Source organism: Aspergillus steynii (genome assembly GCF_002849105.1).
Source record: "Aspergillus steynii IBT 23096 chromosome Unknown P170scaffold_6, whole genome shotgun sequence".
Taxonomy (NCBI): domain Eukaryota; kingdom Fungi; phylum Ascomycota; class Eurotiomycetes; order Eurotiales; family Aspergillaceae; genus Aspergillus; species Aspergillus steynii.
The window spans coordinates 293,546-308,830 of record NW_020194403.1 but is presented as its reverse complement, the minus strand read 5'-3'; the positions used below and the strand labels follow the sequence as shown (position 1 = coordinate 308,830).

At 49.7% G+C, this 15,285-nt stretch overlaps 7 protein-coding genes across 7 annotated transcripts; 3 read left to right on the top strand and 4 right to left on the bottom strand.

Moving 5' to 3' along the window:
* Positions 1-1,137: 1,137 nt before the first annotated feature.
* Positions 1,138-2,161, bottom strand: P170DRAFT_438210 (uncharacterized protein). The gene has a single exon (XM_024849542.1). The coding sequence runs from the start codon at positions 2,086-2,088 to the stop codon at positions 1,219-1,221; it is 870 nt and encodes a 289-aa protein (XP_024701710.1). The 5' UTR covers positions 2,089-2,161; the 3' UTR covers positions 1,138-1,218.
* Positions 2,162-3,190: 1,029 nt separating this feature from the next.
* Positions 3,191-4,192, bottom strand: P170DRAFT_477288 (uncharacterized protein; the record flags this gene model as incomplete). The annotated part of the gene is made up of 1 exon (XM_024853438.1): positions 3,191-4,192. The coding sequence occupies one exon, from the start codon at positions 4,190-4,192 to the stop codon at positions 3,191-3,193; it is 1,002 nt and encodes a 333-aa protein (XP_024701709.1).
* Positions 4,193-6,097: 1,905 nt separating this feature from the next.
* Positions 6,098-7,774, top strand: P170DRAFT_498224 (flavin monoamine oxidase family protein; the record flags this gene model as incomplete). The annotated part of the gene is made up of 3 exons (XM_024854127.1): positions 6,098-6,430; positions 6,509-6,782; positions 6,852-7,774. The coding sequence occupies 3 exons, from the start codon at positions 6,098-6,100 to the stop codon at positions 7,625-7,627; spliced, it is 1,383 nt and encodes a 460-aa protein (XP_024701708.1). The 3' UTR covers positions 7,628-7,774.
* Positions 7,775-8,006: 232 nt separating this feature from the next.
* P170DRAFT_438209 (TauD/TfdA family dioxygenase) lies at positions 8,007-9,471 on the top strand. Its single transcript, XM_024849541.1, has 3 exons — positions 8,007-8,327; positions 8,420-8,906; positions 9,000-9,471. The coding sequence occupies exons 1-3, from the start codon at positions 8,069-8,071 to the stop codon at positions 9,307-9,309; spliced, it is 1,056 nt and encodes a 351-aa protein (XP_024701707.1). The 5' UTR covers positions 8,007-8,068; the 3' UTR covers positions 9,310-9,471.
* A 593-nt stretch (positions 9,472-10,064) lies between these two features.
* On the top strand, positions 10,065-12,093 carry P170DRAFT_427725 (MFS transporter; the record flags this gene model as incomplete). Its single annotated transcript, XM_024847794.1, has 8 exons — positions 10,065-10,542; positions 10,607-10,684; positions 10,744-11,178; positions 11,229-11,378; positions 11,428-11,736; positions 11,793-11,887; positions 11,934-12,011; positions 12,079-12,093. 8 exons carry the CDS (start codon positions 10,065-10,067, stop codon positions 12,091-12,093), a joined length of 1,638 nt encoding a protein of 545 aa, XP_024701706.1.
* A 164-nt stretch (positions 12,094-12,257) lies between these two features.
* P170DRAFT_465932 (TauD/TfdA family dioxygenase) lies at positions 12,258-13,575 on the bottom strand. The gene is made up of 3 exons (XM_024852367.1): positions 13,457-13,575; positions 12,819-13,398; positions 12,258-12,752 (listed from the first exon to the last, which is right to left on the bottom strand). The coding sequence occupies exons 1-3, from the start codon at positions 13,548-13,550 to the stop codon at positions 12,320-12,322; spliced, it is 1,107 nt and encodes a 368-aa protein (XP_024701705.1). The 5' UTR covers positions 13,551-13,575; the 3' UTR covers positions 12,258-12,319.
* Positions 13,576-14,185: 610 nt separating this feature from the next.
* On the bottom strand, positions 14,186-15,078 carry P170DRAFT_438206 (uncharacterized protein). The gene has a single exon (XM_024849540.1). It carries the CDS (start codon positions 14,935-14,937, stop codon positions 14,257-14,259), a length of 681 nt encoding a protein of 226 aa, XP_024701704.1. The 5' UTR covers positions 14,938-15,078; the 3' UTR covers positions 14,186-14,256.
* Between the last annotated feature and the right edge of the window lie 207 nt (positions 15,079-15,285).

Sequence of the window (15,285 nt, the reverse complement as noted above, 5' to 3'; positions counted from 1 at the left end):
CTCGGATAAGACTCCTCCTCGGTGACTCCAAGGTCGGGTGGACGTACTTCCGGTACTGGAATTACGGATAGAATGGTTGCAAAGCGAGTGGTCTAAGCTCTACAATGTCCAGGGTCCTCCGGGGTTGGAAACAACGGGATTTTAATAGGGCTATTTTATAATCTCCGGCAATGTACATCATGCTGTGGCACATCTGCCGACGGCAATCTTATCGGCAGCCCACCCCCATGGCCATGGATCCCTCATTACTCCTTTAGACCCATCGTTCATCCATCGCTCACGATCACAATGGATCCATGATCTCGTCACGGAAAAAAGAGCCATACCAATTAAATAACGGATGCCTGATTGGGGTCCACCCCGTCGGGCAACGGGCCAATCCTGGCTGGGGCAATGAAGCCCATTGTCTCCGCAGCGCACGTATCGATCTCTGGTTGGACCCCCGCTCATCGCCTTGTTTTCGCTGCTTTAAGGCAGGCTCTCGTCACCGCCCTGTTTTCTTCGCTCCTTTTCTTGACAGCACGGCATTCTACCCCGATACGGAACCTTTCCTGGAGCTTTTTATCATGTTCCGCTCAAGTATGGTGCCGAGGATATTATCCTTTGGTCTTTGGTATAATATAATAGATGATGGATTGCTTGAATTGATAAAAGGTCTCAAAGACCGCTGACTAGTTAAAGCCTACTGTAAGTCACATCGATGGATGTAGTCCAGACTAACTAGATCAGGTAGTCAAAGGCCTCGGGCTCCAACGATAGATATGTAAGGAGGTAGTATGTGCAAATCCTTTCCTTTGGGGTATAGTATAATCATCATTGCAAATGATCCTATTAGATAGTGCTCTAAATATTGTCGTAGTTGATTCCTTTAGTTGAAGAGTCAGAGGAAATTTGTAAGAACTATGGCCCAAAGTTGAGATCTACGATTGAAAGATAGCCCTAGTGGAAGCTAACCAGAAGGTTTTTTTAGGCTCAAATCTAAAGAAAGATGAAATAAAATAAAATAAAACGAAATAACAATAATTAAAATCAAAGCCTACTCGAGCTCTCACAGATACACACACTTTTCTTTTTCTCTTTTTTTTTTTTTTTTTTTTTTTTTTTTCATGTTTCCACAAAGGAAAGAAGAGAAACAAGTTCAAAAATGTCGAAAATGGTCGAGAATACACTACGCCCAAGGGCATAAAGAGCTGACTTCTCCCCACGAGAAAAGTAGGCTCAGGTACCTTGGCGCAAGGTCAAAATCCTGGTTTTCGCGAGGCTCCTGCCACCGATGATAATATCAGTGACTGACTGGTCCCAATCGACCACGAAAAAGCTGCCGTTGTAGACGGTACAACCGCTATCACAATCAAAATAAAACTTGGCGTCTCGAATGATGCGCGTAGCCACAACCTCCGACGCTGGCCACCAGCTTCGCACCCGAAAGCGGACTTCATTACAAGACTCTGTCTGCAATTGCATCCGTCCACACGCTGCCGCTGTCATAAAATTCGCCTCGGCTTGAGTATGGAGGCCTATGGTCATGTGAAATAATTTGCGCTGAGTGAAAACAATAGCTGGCCAGTCGAACCCTTCGGGCGTTGGGGTGTTCTCTACCTGGGTAACGCTGCTGATTTTATAGAAGGCATGCAGTCTCCACGCGATTTCCGGGTCGTACTGAGACAAACAACACTCCTTGGCAGAGGATCTACCGAGCAAAAGGCCAAAGCTGCGAGTCGGGATCACCATAAACTTGGTTTGATAGACCTCATGGCCATTCTTCATTTTCCACCTAATCACAAGGCTTCCAATCGGCTGCGTATTACCTTGGCCCGGGACGTCTAACGGTGATCCTGAATATGGCTCCACTTCGAGCTTTAGATCTTTCGAGACCTCGGCGGCCATGAAGTTGAAGTCGGACCGGAAACTCACAAGTAGAAAGGGGTAGACTGGGCCGTGTTCGTTCTCGACGAAGATATCCGCCGTATAGGCAAAGTCATGCCGTGCAAGAAGATGTTCATTCGAATCGGGAGATATGTCTAGAGCCGGAGGAGGGTCTTGTCGACGGCGACCGAAGATCGCTGAAAGGAATTTGAGGTTGTTCATTTTGAGAGGATGCGCATTCCATTTTGCAATACTTGGATATAGAGCGTCTTTATATAGGGTCTTGATGTGAAATTAACAACGCGAAATAAGGGGGGGGGGGGGGGGGGGGGGGGGGGGGGGGGGCTTCCAGTATAATATTTTAACAGTTTGACTTTCGCGGCAGAACCCGGAGGATTCTCCGTGAAGATGATATTTGGTGGGTAGTTCCTTCGTTTTGCAATGACAAGGTAGTCAGATCTCATGATAGGTAATTGGTCGGCATGGATCGGCTGCGCCCATGGAATTTGACTCGCAGGCTGAAGCCAGAGGCGTTGACGGTAAGCCTCATCATGAGAAACCTTCCATCGCAGGCGACAAGGGCGGTTACCAATAGCGTCCGAGTCTGGGGATCCAGTTCTTACTTGCCTACCTATAGAGTTAGGTAACTGTCTAAGAATGTTTCATGCTCTTAGTGCTTATTGGAACTACTCCATAGCATGAAGTTTTCGATCTCCAATAGTTGGCTCCACCGATTCTAAAACACAAGTCCGGCCGGCGTGAGTTGATAAGAAGCAGGAAGATCTGCTCTTTCGGTTGTCACTGAAGAAAGAATAGGGGCATTAATGTGATTGGTTCTTGTTGAGGAAATGAAAATGAACAACAGGGAAAACAGGGTAAGATGATGAGAAAAGGTATGGAAAGGTCCTGACGGTATGAAAAATAGGGCGGAAATGGGTTGTCCTCGCCGCTTCCGCGATGATCTCAATATACTACCTAGATGTATTTAAAATCGTTTTTTATCTAGGAGTGGTCTAATCCTACACTATCTGTTTGCGCTTAAAAGCTTAAAATCAAACAGGCAGACAGGGCAATGGGTCGTTTTTCTTCTACAATCAACTATCTACTTCAGCCGTGAGCCATCAACAAGGCATTCTGAATATCCCATAGCTTTTATTAAACTTTTTTATTATTTTCTTTTCTCGAATATTCTTCCCAATCTTTCTTTTTTCCTTTTTTCATATAAGAAATATACCCATCACCTTAATTTCCAAGAAATTCGATGAAGGTGGTCATATTTCCGAAGACTGCAGCCTGAAAGTGCATTCCAAATAACTCTTTGGGCCTAATAGTAATATCTCCCCGCGCGGTGGGTCCCTCCGTGGTTGGCACGTTGACTCAAAGTAGGTTTCCCACGTTCCCATTCAGCAACAGGAGGTATTCCCTTTTCGCAATCTTTGGGTCGTTGCGGTACAGACAAAGAGCGTTTATTCCGCTTAAGTTTGTGGCTGAAAACAACAATCTCGTTTTTCGCGAGGCTCTTGCTACAGAGGATAATGTCAACATTATTCGACAGGTCTAAATCAAGCACAAAGAAGTCACCGGTATATATCTTGCGATCACCGTTTAAATGGAACTTCAGCTCTCGAACAACGCGTGTAGCACTAACCTCGCTATGTGAGAAATAGCTCTGTAAACGAAAGCGTACATCGCTACAAGACTCTATCTCCAATTGCATTCGTTCACATGCTGCCTTTGTTATTACATCTGCACCAGCTTGAGTGTAGAAGCCTATTTTCGACGGGAATACTTTGTCCTGGACGGAAACACAGGCTAGCCGGGTAAAGTTTTCGTGAGATATATGTTCATCGGACACTTCTCCAGTGGAAGCTCCTTTCGCAGGCATCTTTTCAGCAGCCGTCGCATGCTGTGCAAGAGGATCCTGTTGTTTAGCATTTTGATCACCTATAAAATACCGGACCGCCTCCGAATCTCGACCAATAATTACATCGATACTCGGGTCAAGGTCCCCGTCGCCGCCTTTATAAGTATAGAAAGTTTCCGTGTTGCTGAATTTCATATCCTCGGTGCTAAAGTTGAGTTCTATCTGGTCTTTCGCCAGATAGTACCCTCCATTTGACTTTGGAACGCGCATCTCCGAGTCAGAGATTTGGAGTTCACGCGAGAAATCCGGGAATCTTTCTAAAGCTTTTTCAGTAATGATGTTGATCTGGAGACCATCGACGATAGACGCCTGCAAACATATCATTTTCTCCAGTAAGTAGAAATATAGCTTCATGGATGTGAGTTGCGCCACATTCACGCTACCTCGCAAGGTCAAAACCATGATGGCTACCAACAACGTTGGAAAATATTTCAAAAACGAGTAGGGTGTAAACGATCTTAATGAAAGTGATGACCAGAATCAATGGCCTGATTGTCCGTGGTCTCCTATCTACAGCACGTCCATGAGCATCATTATATAGGAATGAACACGTGACAGGCATTCGGCAAAATGGGTTTAAAAGCCCAGAATGTTCCACTATGAGGCGGGAGCTTCAAGTATAACCACCCATGGCATGCTTGTATAGCGACTCGCTCCGTGGAGACATTGTCGGCCAAGCTGAGAGCCCCAGCGCCAGCTCAAATATCCATACGCTGCCTGAGCACCTGTCCTTGCTTTCAGCTTATTTATCATTGGCCATTGCGATTGGATTGAACTGCGCTATTCACCCGAGGATTATTGCGGTGCCTGAGTATAGCAAGCAGCCTTGAGTGTGACTTAAAAAAGATACACAAAAGAGATCTTTGCCGTAGGCCTATTATTTTGGTTGAATCAGTTGTAAACATGTGACATTTGAGAGAGAAAAAAAAGAAGTGCAAGTAAATCAAAAAAGATAAATATAGTTAAAAGAAAAGCAGAATTGAAAACTTTTTTTCGGTTTTTCTTTTTCCCTTTTTTTTTCTATTTATTTATTTATTTTTATTTATTTTTTTTTTTTGTTTTTTGTTTTTTGTCCCGCGGTAAAATAACACCGAGAAAAAACAAAACAAGAAGAAAAAAAGAAAAGGGGTTTCAAGAGCAGTCAAAAGGTGCTCGAGGAAGCATCATATCCATGGAGGTAGGAGGCTAGCTGCCTGAGATAGTAGGAACGACTTCTCGCGATGGGGGAAGCGGCTCAGGCAGGTTCTCGCGCAAGTTCAGGTTGTGTTTAAAAATGGACGGTCTACCGAGAACGGCATCACAGTCCATATCAACCACCAGAAAGTCTGTGGTGTATGTTTTATCACTACCTATGAATTTCCAACGGATATTCCGAACGATGCTTGTGGCTACAACCTCTCTGCCTTGCCAAGGGTCGACGAACACCTGATGGCAAGGCTCTATCTTTAGATTCATCTGTTCACACAACCGAGTCGTCATTAGATCCACTTGAACTTCCAACCGGAGCAATATAAGCATGCTCCTCATGACGCCACAAGTGGTAAGCCAGGCCGGCCAGGTGGATTTCCAGAGGAACTTTTCGTTAGAACTAGCATCAGGTTCAACGCTTGAGACAGAGTTGTCCATCTTGGGGTTGGTATCGGGGGCTTTCGTATACCCCTCCTCGTTACCATCATTCCCCCCCGATCGATTGAAGTCGACGGTAGACATCGTTTTTGAGGTGGTTCCCTGATTCAACGGCGTTTAGCAAAAGAGTTAGTGGATTGTAGGCGACTTTCAGGATGTGACAGCGCCACGCGTATGTAGGATCGATGAAGATGAGGATTAAGATGAGGATGAAGATTACCTATCTACAACAGGGCCATGAGTATCCTTATATATGTATTTTCACGTGACATGCAATTGGCGGGATACTCTGGAGCTTTCCACTAAAAGATGGTAAAATCCAACATCCATTGGTAATCGCGATGAAAAGTCCCGGTCAAGACCGACTCATCACGGTAAGACAAGCCATACTAATGAGAGTCCCCAACTGCAGAGCATTAAGCCTTTTTCCTTTGTGGCTACCTTCCAGAATCAGGTCTATAGCCTTTCAGCTGGTAGAAAGTTTTTCAATTTGGTCCCAAGATCTAACCTCGATTCCCCTCCTTTATTAAGGAATGTACCGTCGGCTTTGATTTCCGTGACATTAGATCAGCATTGCCGCATGTCTCAAGACTCCAGCCTCATGCATTGGAAAACGATTGTTATCTGGAAGACATTATTTATACCACTTCGATGGTAGAATAGTTCATGGTGAAAAATATTATGGCCTCGAATGAAGTCGACGTTGTGGTGGTGGGAGCGGGCCTCAGCGGCCTCATAGCTGCCACCGAAGTCCAGCGAGCAGGTCTCTCCTGCGTGGTACTCGAGGCCATGGATCGCGTGGGCGGAAAGACCCTGACAATTCCTGCTTCTTCTCAGGGGGGCCTGGCTGAACTTGGAGCCGCCTGGCTCAACGACACGAACCAATTTTACATGTACGCGTTGGCGAAGAAGTTTGGATTCGAGCTTGAAGTGCAACGCCATAAGGGTTTGAATCTTTTCGAGGATTCGAAGGGCAAAACGCACAGCGTGGAGTATGGGAATGAGTATTTGAATGTATCGTTTGGCTTGCCATTCATAAATCAATCGCTAGAAGCTGATGGTTGATGTTTTTAGGACGCTGATTTCTATCAGGAGTACGCCAAACAAGCGGAACTCACTCAGCTGGTGCATCCTGAACTCAGTCAAAATGCGAGAAAACATGATAATATGACGTTCGCGGACTTTGCAAAACAGTTTTCCCCGGACGCAGAACTCATAGCGGATGACATCGCCGAGACGCTACTCGGGGTGGAAGCCAAAGACATCAGCGCGTTGTATATGTTCAACTATACTAAAAGTGGGACTGGGCTGGACAATATCTTGTCAGACTTGAAGGACGGGGGTCAGTACATGCGCAATCGTCATGGTAAAGAGCTCCCAAAGAGATTCCATGTCAAAATGTCCCTACGGACTATTAATTCGGGTTCCCATCTAGGGAATCAGAACTTCTCTGTCCGCCTCGCCGATGACCTTAAGCCTGAAACCGTGCATCTATCTTCACCTGTCACAAATATCAAACAAAGAGGCCAAGACTCTTGCATAATCACCACTCTCACCGGTCGCCAAATCTCTTGCAAAAAAGTGATCATCTCCATTCCTACCTCCTTGTACCATCGCATCGAATTCATTCCGTCTCTCCCAGAGACCAAAAAAGATCTCAGCAGCTCTACAAGACTTGGGTTCTACGCAAAGGTAATCGCGGTATACGAGTATCCATGGTGGCGACAGGCTGGGTTGTCAGGGATTTTCAGCTCCGTCAACGGCCCTATCTGCTGTTCCAGAGACACCTGCATCGTGGGGGACCATCAGTATTCCATCACCTGCATGGTTACCGGCGAGTCGGGCAAGGATTGGTCCAGACTTCCTCCCATTGAGAAGCATAAGTTGACCATGAAGCAGTTCAATGCTGCTTTCTCCACGCAGGTTAAGCACATACCCGACCCCTTGAATGTGATTGTGCATGACTGGTCAGAGGAGCCTTGGATTCTGGGTGCTCCGAGCCCCGTCATGCCGCCCGGGTTGATGACTTCGGATGCTGGGAAGTCTCTCCGGGAACCGTTTAAGAACATTCATTTTGTGGGGACTGAAACAGCCATTATTTGGAAAGGGTATATGGAGGGTGCCGTTCGGGCTGGTATTCGTGGCGCTGGGGAGGTAATCGAATTGCTCGTCCCTGAGACCGAGCGACGGGCGTTCAAGTCTTTTCTTTAAACTGAGATCTATCTGTAGTTGCTTTTTCTTGAGTTGTTCACGGAGAAAGTTCCCCTGGTATAATGAAACTTGTTGCCTGCTATACAATGAATGGGGTTTGGGCTTCATTCTCGGAATTATTGCTCCGGGTGTTGAAACGTCATTTCGATCGATTCTTCGACAATTTGATTAGGTCCCTCCCAACAGCCACTCTTTTAGTAATGGTATTCATCAGCGTTCTTCGCTAATCGCGTAGTTTCGAGACATACTCGTCATGCCATAAAACAGCCCAGAGGCAGCTCACCAATCACAATCCATGGCGCAATGCGTCGTTACACCAGGATCAAATGAGGTGATTGACAACCGCGGGGTAACAAACCTCATAAATAGACATGCCACGAGTCAGTCCCTGGCTTCGATACCGTACTACGATCGGGTTTCATTGGGATACGTCTATTCAAAATGTCCGAAGTCGTTACTATCACTCAACCCACCCAGCCCGATATTCAATATCATCCCGAATACGAGAAATACCTCGCACGCGGCGAACGGCGCAAAGCAACCGAGACGCTTCCGAAGACCCTTCCAGCTGGATTCCCTGCACAGCTATCCTCTCCGCTGGTTTGGGAGGGTAAAGATGTTGAGAAGCGAGATGACTGGGCTTTCAAGCTGAATGATGCGCAGCGGGAGGAGATCCATGCTGCGTTGGAGCATTTCAAATGTATGTCTTTCCCCGGGCTCAACCAAACATGAGAGCGCCCTAGCAGCATGAGAGTTGAATAAATAAATTAAACCGGTGCTAATCCGTCCCAGCGCTCAACCTCAGTCTCGGACACATCAACAAAGACACCTTCCCCCTACCATCCCTCCGACCCGAGCTCCGCAGCCTCTCCAAGGAAATCCACACCGGACGCGGATTCTTCGTGCTACGAGGCCTCGACATCGATCGCTACTCTCGCGAAGACAACATCATCATCTACAGCGGCGTCTCGTCCCATGTCGGAAACATCCGAGGCCGTCAGGAGGATCAACGCTTCAGCAACGGCACCTCGGTGGTGATCTCGCATATCAAGGACATCTCGCGGGACCCGAACGCGGGCACAATAGGGGCACCGTCCAACACCAACGACAAGCAGGTCTTCCACACCGATGCGGGCGACATCATCTCATTATTGTGCCTCAGTCCCGCCGCGGAGGGCGGAGAAAGCCAGATCTCCAGTAGCTGGTTTGTCTACAACGTTCTGGCCAAGGAAAGGCCCGATCTGATCCATACCTTGTCCCAAGATTGGCCTATTGATGGGTACGTTCTCGTTTTTAAGCCTTTTGCTCAGGGGGAACCCAGCCAGAGCTCCTAGTTCACGCAGCTAATTAAACCCCTGGCGGGGCGGATCAGCTTCGGCAACCCGAACCGCCCGTATACCACCCGTCCTTTGCTCTACCACCAGCCGGCGACCGGATCGGCAGAGGAGCGCGTGCTGATCCAGTACGCTCGTCGCTATTTCACGGGGTTCCTGGCCCAGCCGCGTTCGACAGATATCCCGCCGATCAGCGAGGCGCAGGCCGAGGCCCTGGACGCGCTGCACTTCCTGGCGGAGCGACACAGCGCGGCGTTGGACTTTCAAAAGGGGGACGTGCAGTACATCAACAATTTGAGCATCTTCCATGCTCGGAAGGGCTTCCGCGATGGGCCCGGTAAGGAGTAAGTGGCTCTAGTCCCGGTGCCCCCTGATGATCCACGCGCTAAACTGACCGGGCAGACGCCATCTTTTGCGGCTTTGGTTGCGGGACCCCGAGAATGCGTGGGAGACGCCGGAGCAGCTGCGCGACCGGTGGGATGGCGTGTATAAGGACGTGAAGGAGGAGGAGCAGGTGTTTCCGCTGGAACCGAAATTGCGCAAGACGGTGGGATCCTGATGATTCATAGGAAGTCATTCATTGTTGAAGTCATTATTGGGGATTTTGTTCTCCGACACTTGAGGCGTGCCTGAGTCAGGCGGTTAGTCATCTTCCCCCGAATTGGGGACGGTGGGGCATCTCCGACTGAAAAAAAGAGACTCAGGAAATTGATGGCTGTCCATCGCCGCCGAACGCAGTAGAATTGTTGACCTCCAGGCAAATTAGCATCATTCTTGAGCCCACCAACGGCGCGGAGGCCCGAGCTGTTCTCCGGAGTCGACCATTCATCGCGTAGCCCTCGCCTATTTCCTAAATGAGGTGGACCCAGGAAGAGCAGCCGACACGGCCCATGTGGGCTTTCAAAAATAGCCCGGAAACTGGATCTCCTCGTAGTCGGGAATCCAAGATTTTTCCTTCTCCAATTCTGACCAAATGGCCACTCCATTCGCCGGTCCAGGAAGCTTGGATCGGCCGCTCTTATAAATCCACGGCGTCCGTGTCACGCTGTTGACCTGCTCTACGAAGGTTCTGCCCGTCGAACTGACACATCGACACGCTCACCATGGGGCTACAACACGACAGTCCGAACGACAGCCCGAACTCCAGCGAACTCAGCTCCGGAGAGTCCATCTACGCGGGCAAGGAGTTTCCCCATCCGGAGATCGAACATCTATACCTCGAGTTAGAAACGCCGCTCCCGACACCACTGATCACGGCGCCCCCGACAACCGGCCAGTCGCCTGCCCCCGAATGCCCAGATCTCAAGCAGTTCACCTCGCCCTTCCTGTGGCCCAAATGGCGCAAATCCATGATGACGTGGATTGCATGCGGTGTCACGGCCTTGGCGGGGTATTCCGCCGGTGAAATCAGCCCTGCGTCGACGGAATTGACGGAGAAATGGGGCATCAGCAGCGTGGTATACAACCTGGGAATCACCATCTTCTGCGTCGGATTCGCCCTGGCACCCATGGTCCTGGCGCCTTTCTCGGAGATCAACGGACGGCGACCGATTTTCGTCGGCAGCGGAATTATCTTCGTCGGTAGGTCCGCCGTGGCTGGATCCATCACAAACAAGACGCACGTGTACTGACTGGGACGTCATAGCATGCATCATCGCCTGTGGAGGCACGCATTCTTTCGGCGGATTTCTTGTTGCGCGCATTTTCCAAGGCGTGGGCGCTTGTAGGTCGAATCATGCCCGTCCGGTGTTTGTTCGTTCCCGCTAACTTAGGGTTTTGCAGCGACGTTCTCGACCATGGTTGGCGGCGTCATTAGTGACATCTACCATGCCGAGGATAGAAATACCCCCATGGCCTTGTTCTCCGGCGCTGCCCTGTTCGGAACCGGTCTGGCGCCGCTGCTGTCGAGTATCATTGTCTACCATACGACGTGGCGGTGGATCTATTACTCCCATGCCATCGTGGCCGCCGTCTTCACGGTCATGATCTATTTCTTTTTCAAGGAGACGAGAGGTAGTGTCATTCTGAGTCGCAAGGCTGCTGCCCTCAACAAGTACTACGATGCGCTGGAGAAGGCCGGCCATGTGGGCGTCATCATGTGCGACAATGAGCCTGCAGAGAAAGGTCAAGTCAAGCGTATTCGGTGGAGGGTGAAGAGCGACGAGCAGCGCGCGTCGCTGACCCAGATGATCAGCGTGTCTTGCTACCGACCTTTTCGTACGTCCATGGCCCTATACTCTTTCAGTCTATCATCTAACATGATGCAGATATGCTTCTTACCGAGCCCGTGGTCTTCTTCTTCTCCCTCTGGGCCGCCTTCAGCTGGGCTGTTCTGTATCTTCAATTCGGCTCAGTCCCACTCGTCTTCAAGAAGAATCATGGCTTCAATACCGAGCAGTCCGGTGCTGTTTTCACTTGTATGTCTTCTCTCCAGTCCCCTATCAAGACACATACTAACGACACCAGCAATGTGTGTCGGCGTCCTTATAGCCACCGTCATCAGCATTTACCAGGAGAAAATCGTTTCGCGATTCATCACTCTCCCCAAGTCCCCGGAACGTCGACTTTACTTCGCCTGCATCCAGTCCGCGCTCATGCCGATCGGTCTGTTCTGGTTTGGATGGACCTCGTACTCATCCATTCCGTGGATTGTGCCGACGCTGGCCATCGGATGCTCCACTATGGGCATTCTGTCCATCTACCTGGCCGTGTTCAATTATCTGGCGGACACGTATCATCGGTTCGCTAGTTCTGCTATCGCGGCGCAATCTTGCTGTGAGTTTGCCCGTACCTTTTGGGTCTGATGGATTAATGCTAATGTTGCATTTTAGGTCGTAATCTGCTGGGTGGTGTCTTCCCGCTTGTGACGGCCGCTATGTTCAACAATCTGGGATACCCCGGTGCTTCAAGTCTGCTTGGTGGAATTGTAAGTTCTTTGTTCGTTTCGTGATGGGCTTGGCTAACTGGTTCAGGGCGCTTTGCTTACCCTTGTGCCGTGGGTGTTGGCGCTGTATGGGCCGAAGATTCGAGCGAAGAGCAAGCTTGCGAGTGTATGTTTTTCTTATTCTTTCTTTCCTCTTCCTGCACTAGAACTGGTTACTAATGTGCCTCTTTCAGGAACTCGCGCATTAAATGTTTGACTTTCGATTGTTGGTTTCATTGCATTAGCGAGTGTGGTCTTTTGCATTTTCATATCGCCTGGTTAGCGATGGCATAAAAGTAGATATTAGATACCCAGATAGATTCCTGGCTCGGGGTGATAAAGTAATAAATCTATAACATTCATCTAACTCATAACCTCTATAGCATCTAAGTTCTAAGTATCTATATCTATCCCAATCCCAAGACAGAACCCCATCTATTTATATTCCAGCGGCGCCTCCCCCGCCGCCAAATTACACTGCCTGAACAACCGCACCTCGTCCTCTCCAAACGCCCCCACCACCGAATGCAAAAGCCCGCGGTTATGGAAAATCACCAGGTCTCCCTCCTCCCAGTCGTGCGGGTACACGTACTGCGGCTTGATCGCCGGCCGTTGCAGCTTGTACACGGTCTCCCGCACCCGCGTCAAATCGTCGATCACCGTGCCGTCGGCGCAGTGGATCTTGCGCACCGCCGAGGGGTGGATTTGTAGTGCTGGGTTCCCGGTTAGGGGGTTCTTCCAGACCATGGGGAGCACTTGGATCTTGGATTCTTCAATGGGTGGCAGGTCGGAGAGTGGGAGTTCTTTGCTCTCGGAGTATAGGCCGAGTCCTGTGGGGAGGGCGCGAGCGGGGCTCATCCAGATGTATCTGGTCTTTTGTTAGTCGGGTTGTATTTGGGTGGGGCAGGAGGGAAAGGAGGGGATTAAGACGTACGGATGAGGTGCATATTCGATCTTGCTACTCAAGGCAAACTGCTTGTCTTCGTCGGAGAGAAGCTCGAACATTCTCTCTCCGCTGACGAATGCCGTCGTGCCGAGGGGCACGTCCAGCGTCTCGTCCGAGCCATCGTCATACCGGAGAGTCTGGCGTCGACCCTTGGGTACCTTGACGGCGAGGAGAGTCGTCACTTTCGGTGGGTAGAACCCGTACAGCGCCGCGTCGATGTGCCAGCGATAGAAGCGCGTGAAGTCGTGATCCTCTTCGTCGGGGATGGCGTCCCGGTGGAAAGTTCGGTGATGAGGGTGTTTCAATTGAATGTTAGTAAGGCCCTCGTAGGAGTCGATGTGTCCGTGACCGATCACCTGCACCTGGGGCTGATGCGGCACTGTCTTGAGATCCGGGTGCAGGATGCTACGCTTTGCGTCGAGGGTCTTCCCATGGCCGTATTGAGAGGAGGATGGGTCGAAGCGCTGCGTGAGCTCGTATTGTGCTTTTGGAGACACGTGGTGTTGGTTTTTGATTACCACCACGAGGTTCTTGTAGAGTGCATCGTGGATTGTGTTGAATGTTTCCTCTGGGTGCAATGTTAGCTTGTGGCTCATTATACAGGATCAAGGGATGGTGGCGAGTACCGGTGAGGTTCTCAACATCGACATTGTCGACGATGGCACCGAAGTTGATGTCGGATCCCGCGGGTGGAGATAAAGCGGTCACTGTCGGAGCCATTGTGAAGTCTGTGATTTGTTTCAACGAGGCAAGGGAGGGAATGTGGAAGATATGGAGTCATGAATGATATAATATAGTCGGCGGTGAGTTGCGAACGCCTCGGCATCTCCCGCCGGACATGGCCGAGCCCTTATCTCCGTCTTATCGGCGCTTGTTAACTATCGATAGCTGCTGACCAATACGGTTTGGTCACGTTCTCTGGCTCTCACGTGATGGTGCTCGTTGCTGAGTCAGCTCTCATCGCAGAGACACCATTCAAGCACAACATTTGAGTAAATCATAAGAAAAAGTGTGAAATCATCTTCGAGGGCTTCTGCTATGAGTCCGAGAATTGATGGAGATCCGCTCAAGAGTCACTGTTCTGGTGTCGTGAAAAACAAGGCCTGTGGTTCGGGAATATATACTTCTTGAGAATTGTCAATAAGACACACTTATAGCTTGATGAAGAATGGCGGGTCTCGAAAGAAATTTAGGTCTTTCATCTTTGAAAATCGGCTTGCTTTTGATAATCTCATCGATTTTGGAATCCCTTGTTTGGGAACGCTCTCTAACAACAAGTAACTTCGAACTTGTTCACCTTCATCGACACTTTTCTACTTTCAGATATTAGATGCTAACCATAAAGAGTCACTTTAGCAGCATATCTTAATAGTCTGTAGTACTCAAAAATGTATATACTTAAATCCCCAGCGCCCTTTCCGCCATCTCAATTGTATGCACCATATTGATGGTTGTACCCATTACTATAACCTTGGGCATATGTCCCATCATCAACCGTCTCATCCTCATCGTCCTCAAGAGTGTCATCGTCATCCCAATAATCAGCATCCTCCTCTTCCTCGCCGCTGAACTCTTCGGCATCAATCGTTCTCACACACCACCACACCTGAAACGGCGCCTCAGCATCATCAAACTCAAACAGCTCCAGCCCCAAATCCTCCATATCACACGCCCCCTCGTTGCTCATCGCAAGCGCGACGCAGTAGATGTTGCATCCGCCCTGAAACATCCGACTCTTAAACAGTCCCCCATTCACCTTCTGAATATCCTTCTTCACCTCCCCCTTGAACTTATGCGCGTTGAAATAACTCTCGCATTTGAGCTCGATGATCGCGCACTCCTCGCCCACGTACGGCTCGTTCGGAAACACCTCCGCGCCAGACAGCCCCGGCGTCAGCACGATGTCGGCCGCCATCTTCTCGTTGTCCTCGTAGCAGTTGTCTTCGCGGCCCGCGTTGAAGAGAAATCGCATCTCTTCTTGCATCCATCCTTCCCAGCCGCCTTTGGAGAGGTGCGCTTCGCGGATCTGTATGGCGTTCTCTTCGCCCCAGTACATGAGGGCTCGGAACATGGCGTCGTTCGGGGGGAGGGGCGTTCCGTCTTCCATTGTGATTTCGCTCTGGTCTAATTCAGCGAGGGCCCGGGAAAAGAGGTCTGGAAAATAGAGATGGTGAAGTTAGGGTTTGACAATTATAGCAGCAGGGCTGTGCCGTCTAGTTTCCCTTTATCAACCGTTCCTCTACCGTCCCCCATACATGACATTAGACGATCAGGCGACCGGCCCTAAACACTTAGAATATAGCCTAAAAATAATTCCACTCTCTCCGTCCCCGCTGGCCCACGCCATTGGGCATCAGCGACATCTGCACTGACCCGCTGCTAACCGGAAATGCGTACGCCAAGTAGCGGCCGTCCGTATCTGCAGGCCTCAGCCGCGTGCTGACCCCAAGCTGAG

What these genes read in the sequence shown, in the direction of transcription:
- P170DRAFT_438210 (XM_024849542.1), bottom strand. Translation starts at nt 2,088, where the DNA reads ATGAACAACCTCAAATTCCTTTCAGCGATCTTCGGTCGCCGTCGACAA.
- P170DRAFT_438209 (XM_024849541.1), top strand. Translation starts at nt 8,069, where the DNA reads ATGTCCGAAGTCGTTACTATCACTCAACCCACCCAGCCCGATATTCAA. An exon ending in TGCGTTGGAGCATTTCAAAT is followed by an intron (nt 8,328 to 8,419) that starts GTATGTCTTTCC and finishes AATCCGTCCCAG; the next exon opens with CGCTCAACCTCAGTCTCGGA. An exon ending in CAAGATTGGCCTATTGATGG is followed by an intron (nt 8,907 to 8,999) that starts GTACGTTCTCGT and finishes GGGGCGGATCAG; the next exon opens with CTTCGGCAACCCGAACCGCC.
- P170DRAFT_465932 (XM_024852367.1), bottom strand. Translation starts at nt 13,550, where the DNA reads ATGGCTCCGACAGTGACCGCTTTATCTCCACCCGCGGGATCCGACATC. An exon ending in CGATGTTGAGAACCTCACCG is followed by an intron (nt 13,399 to 13,456) that starts GTACTCGCCACC and finishes CATTGCACCCAG; the next exon opens with AGGAAACATTCAACACAATC. An exon ending in ATCGAATATGCACCTCATCC is followed by an intron (nt 12,753 to 12,818) that starts GTACGTCTTAAT and finishes ACAAAAGACCAG; the next exon opens with ATACATCTGGATGAGCCCCG.
- P170DRAFT_438206 (XM_024849540.1), bottom strand. Translation starts at nt 14,937, where the DNA reads ATGGAAGACGGAACGCCCCTCCCCCCGAACGACGCCATGTTCCGAGCC.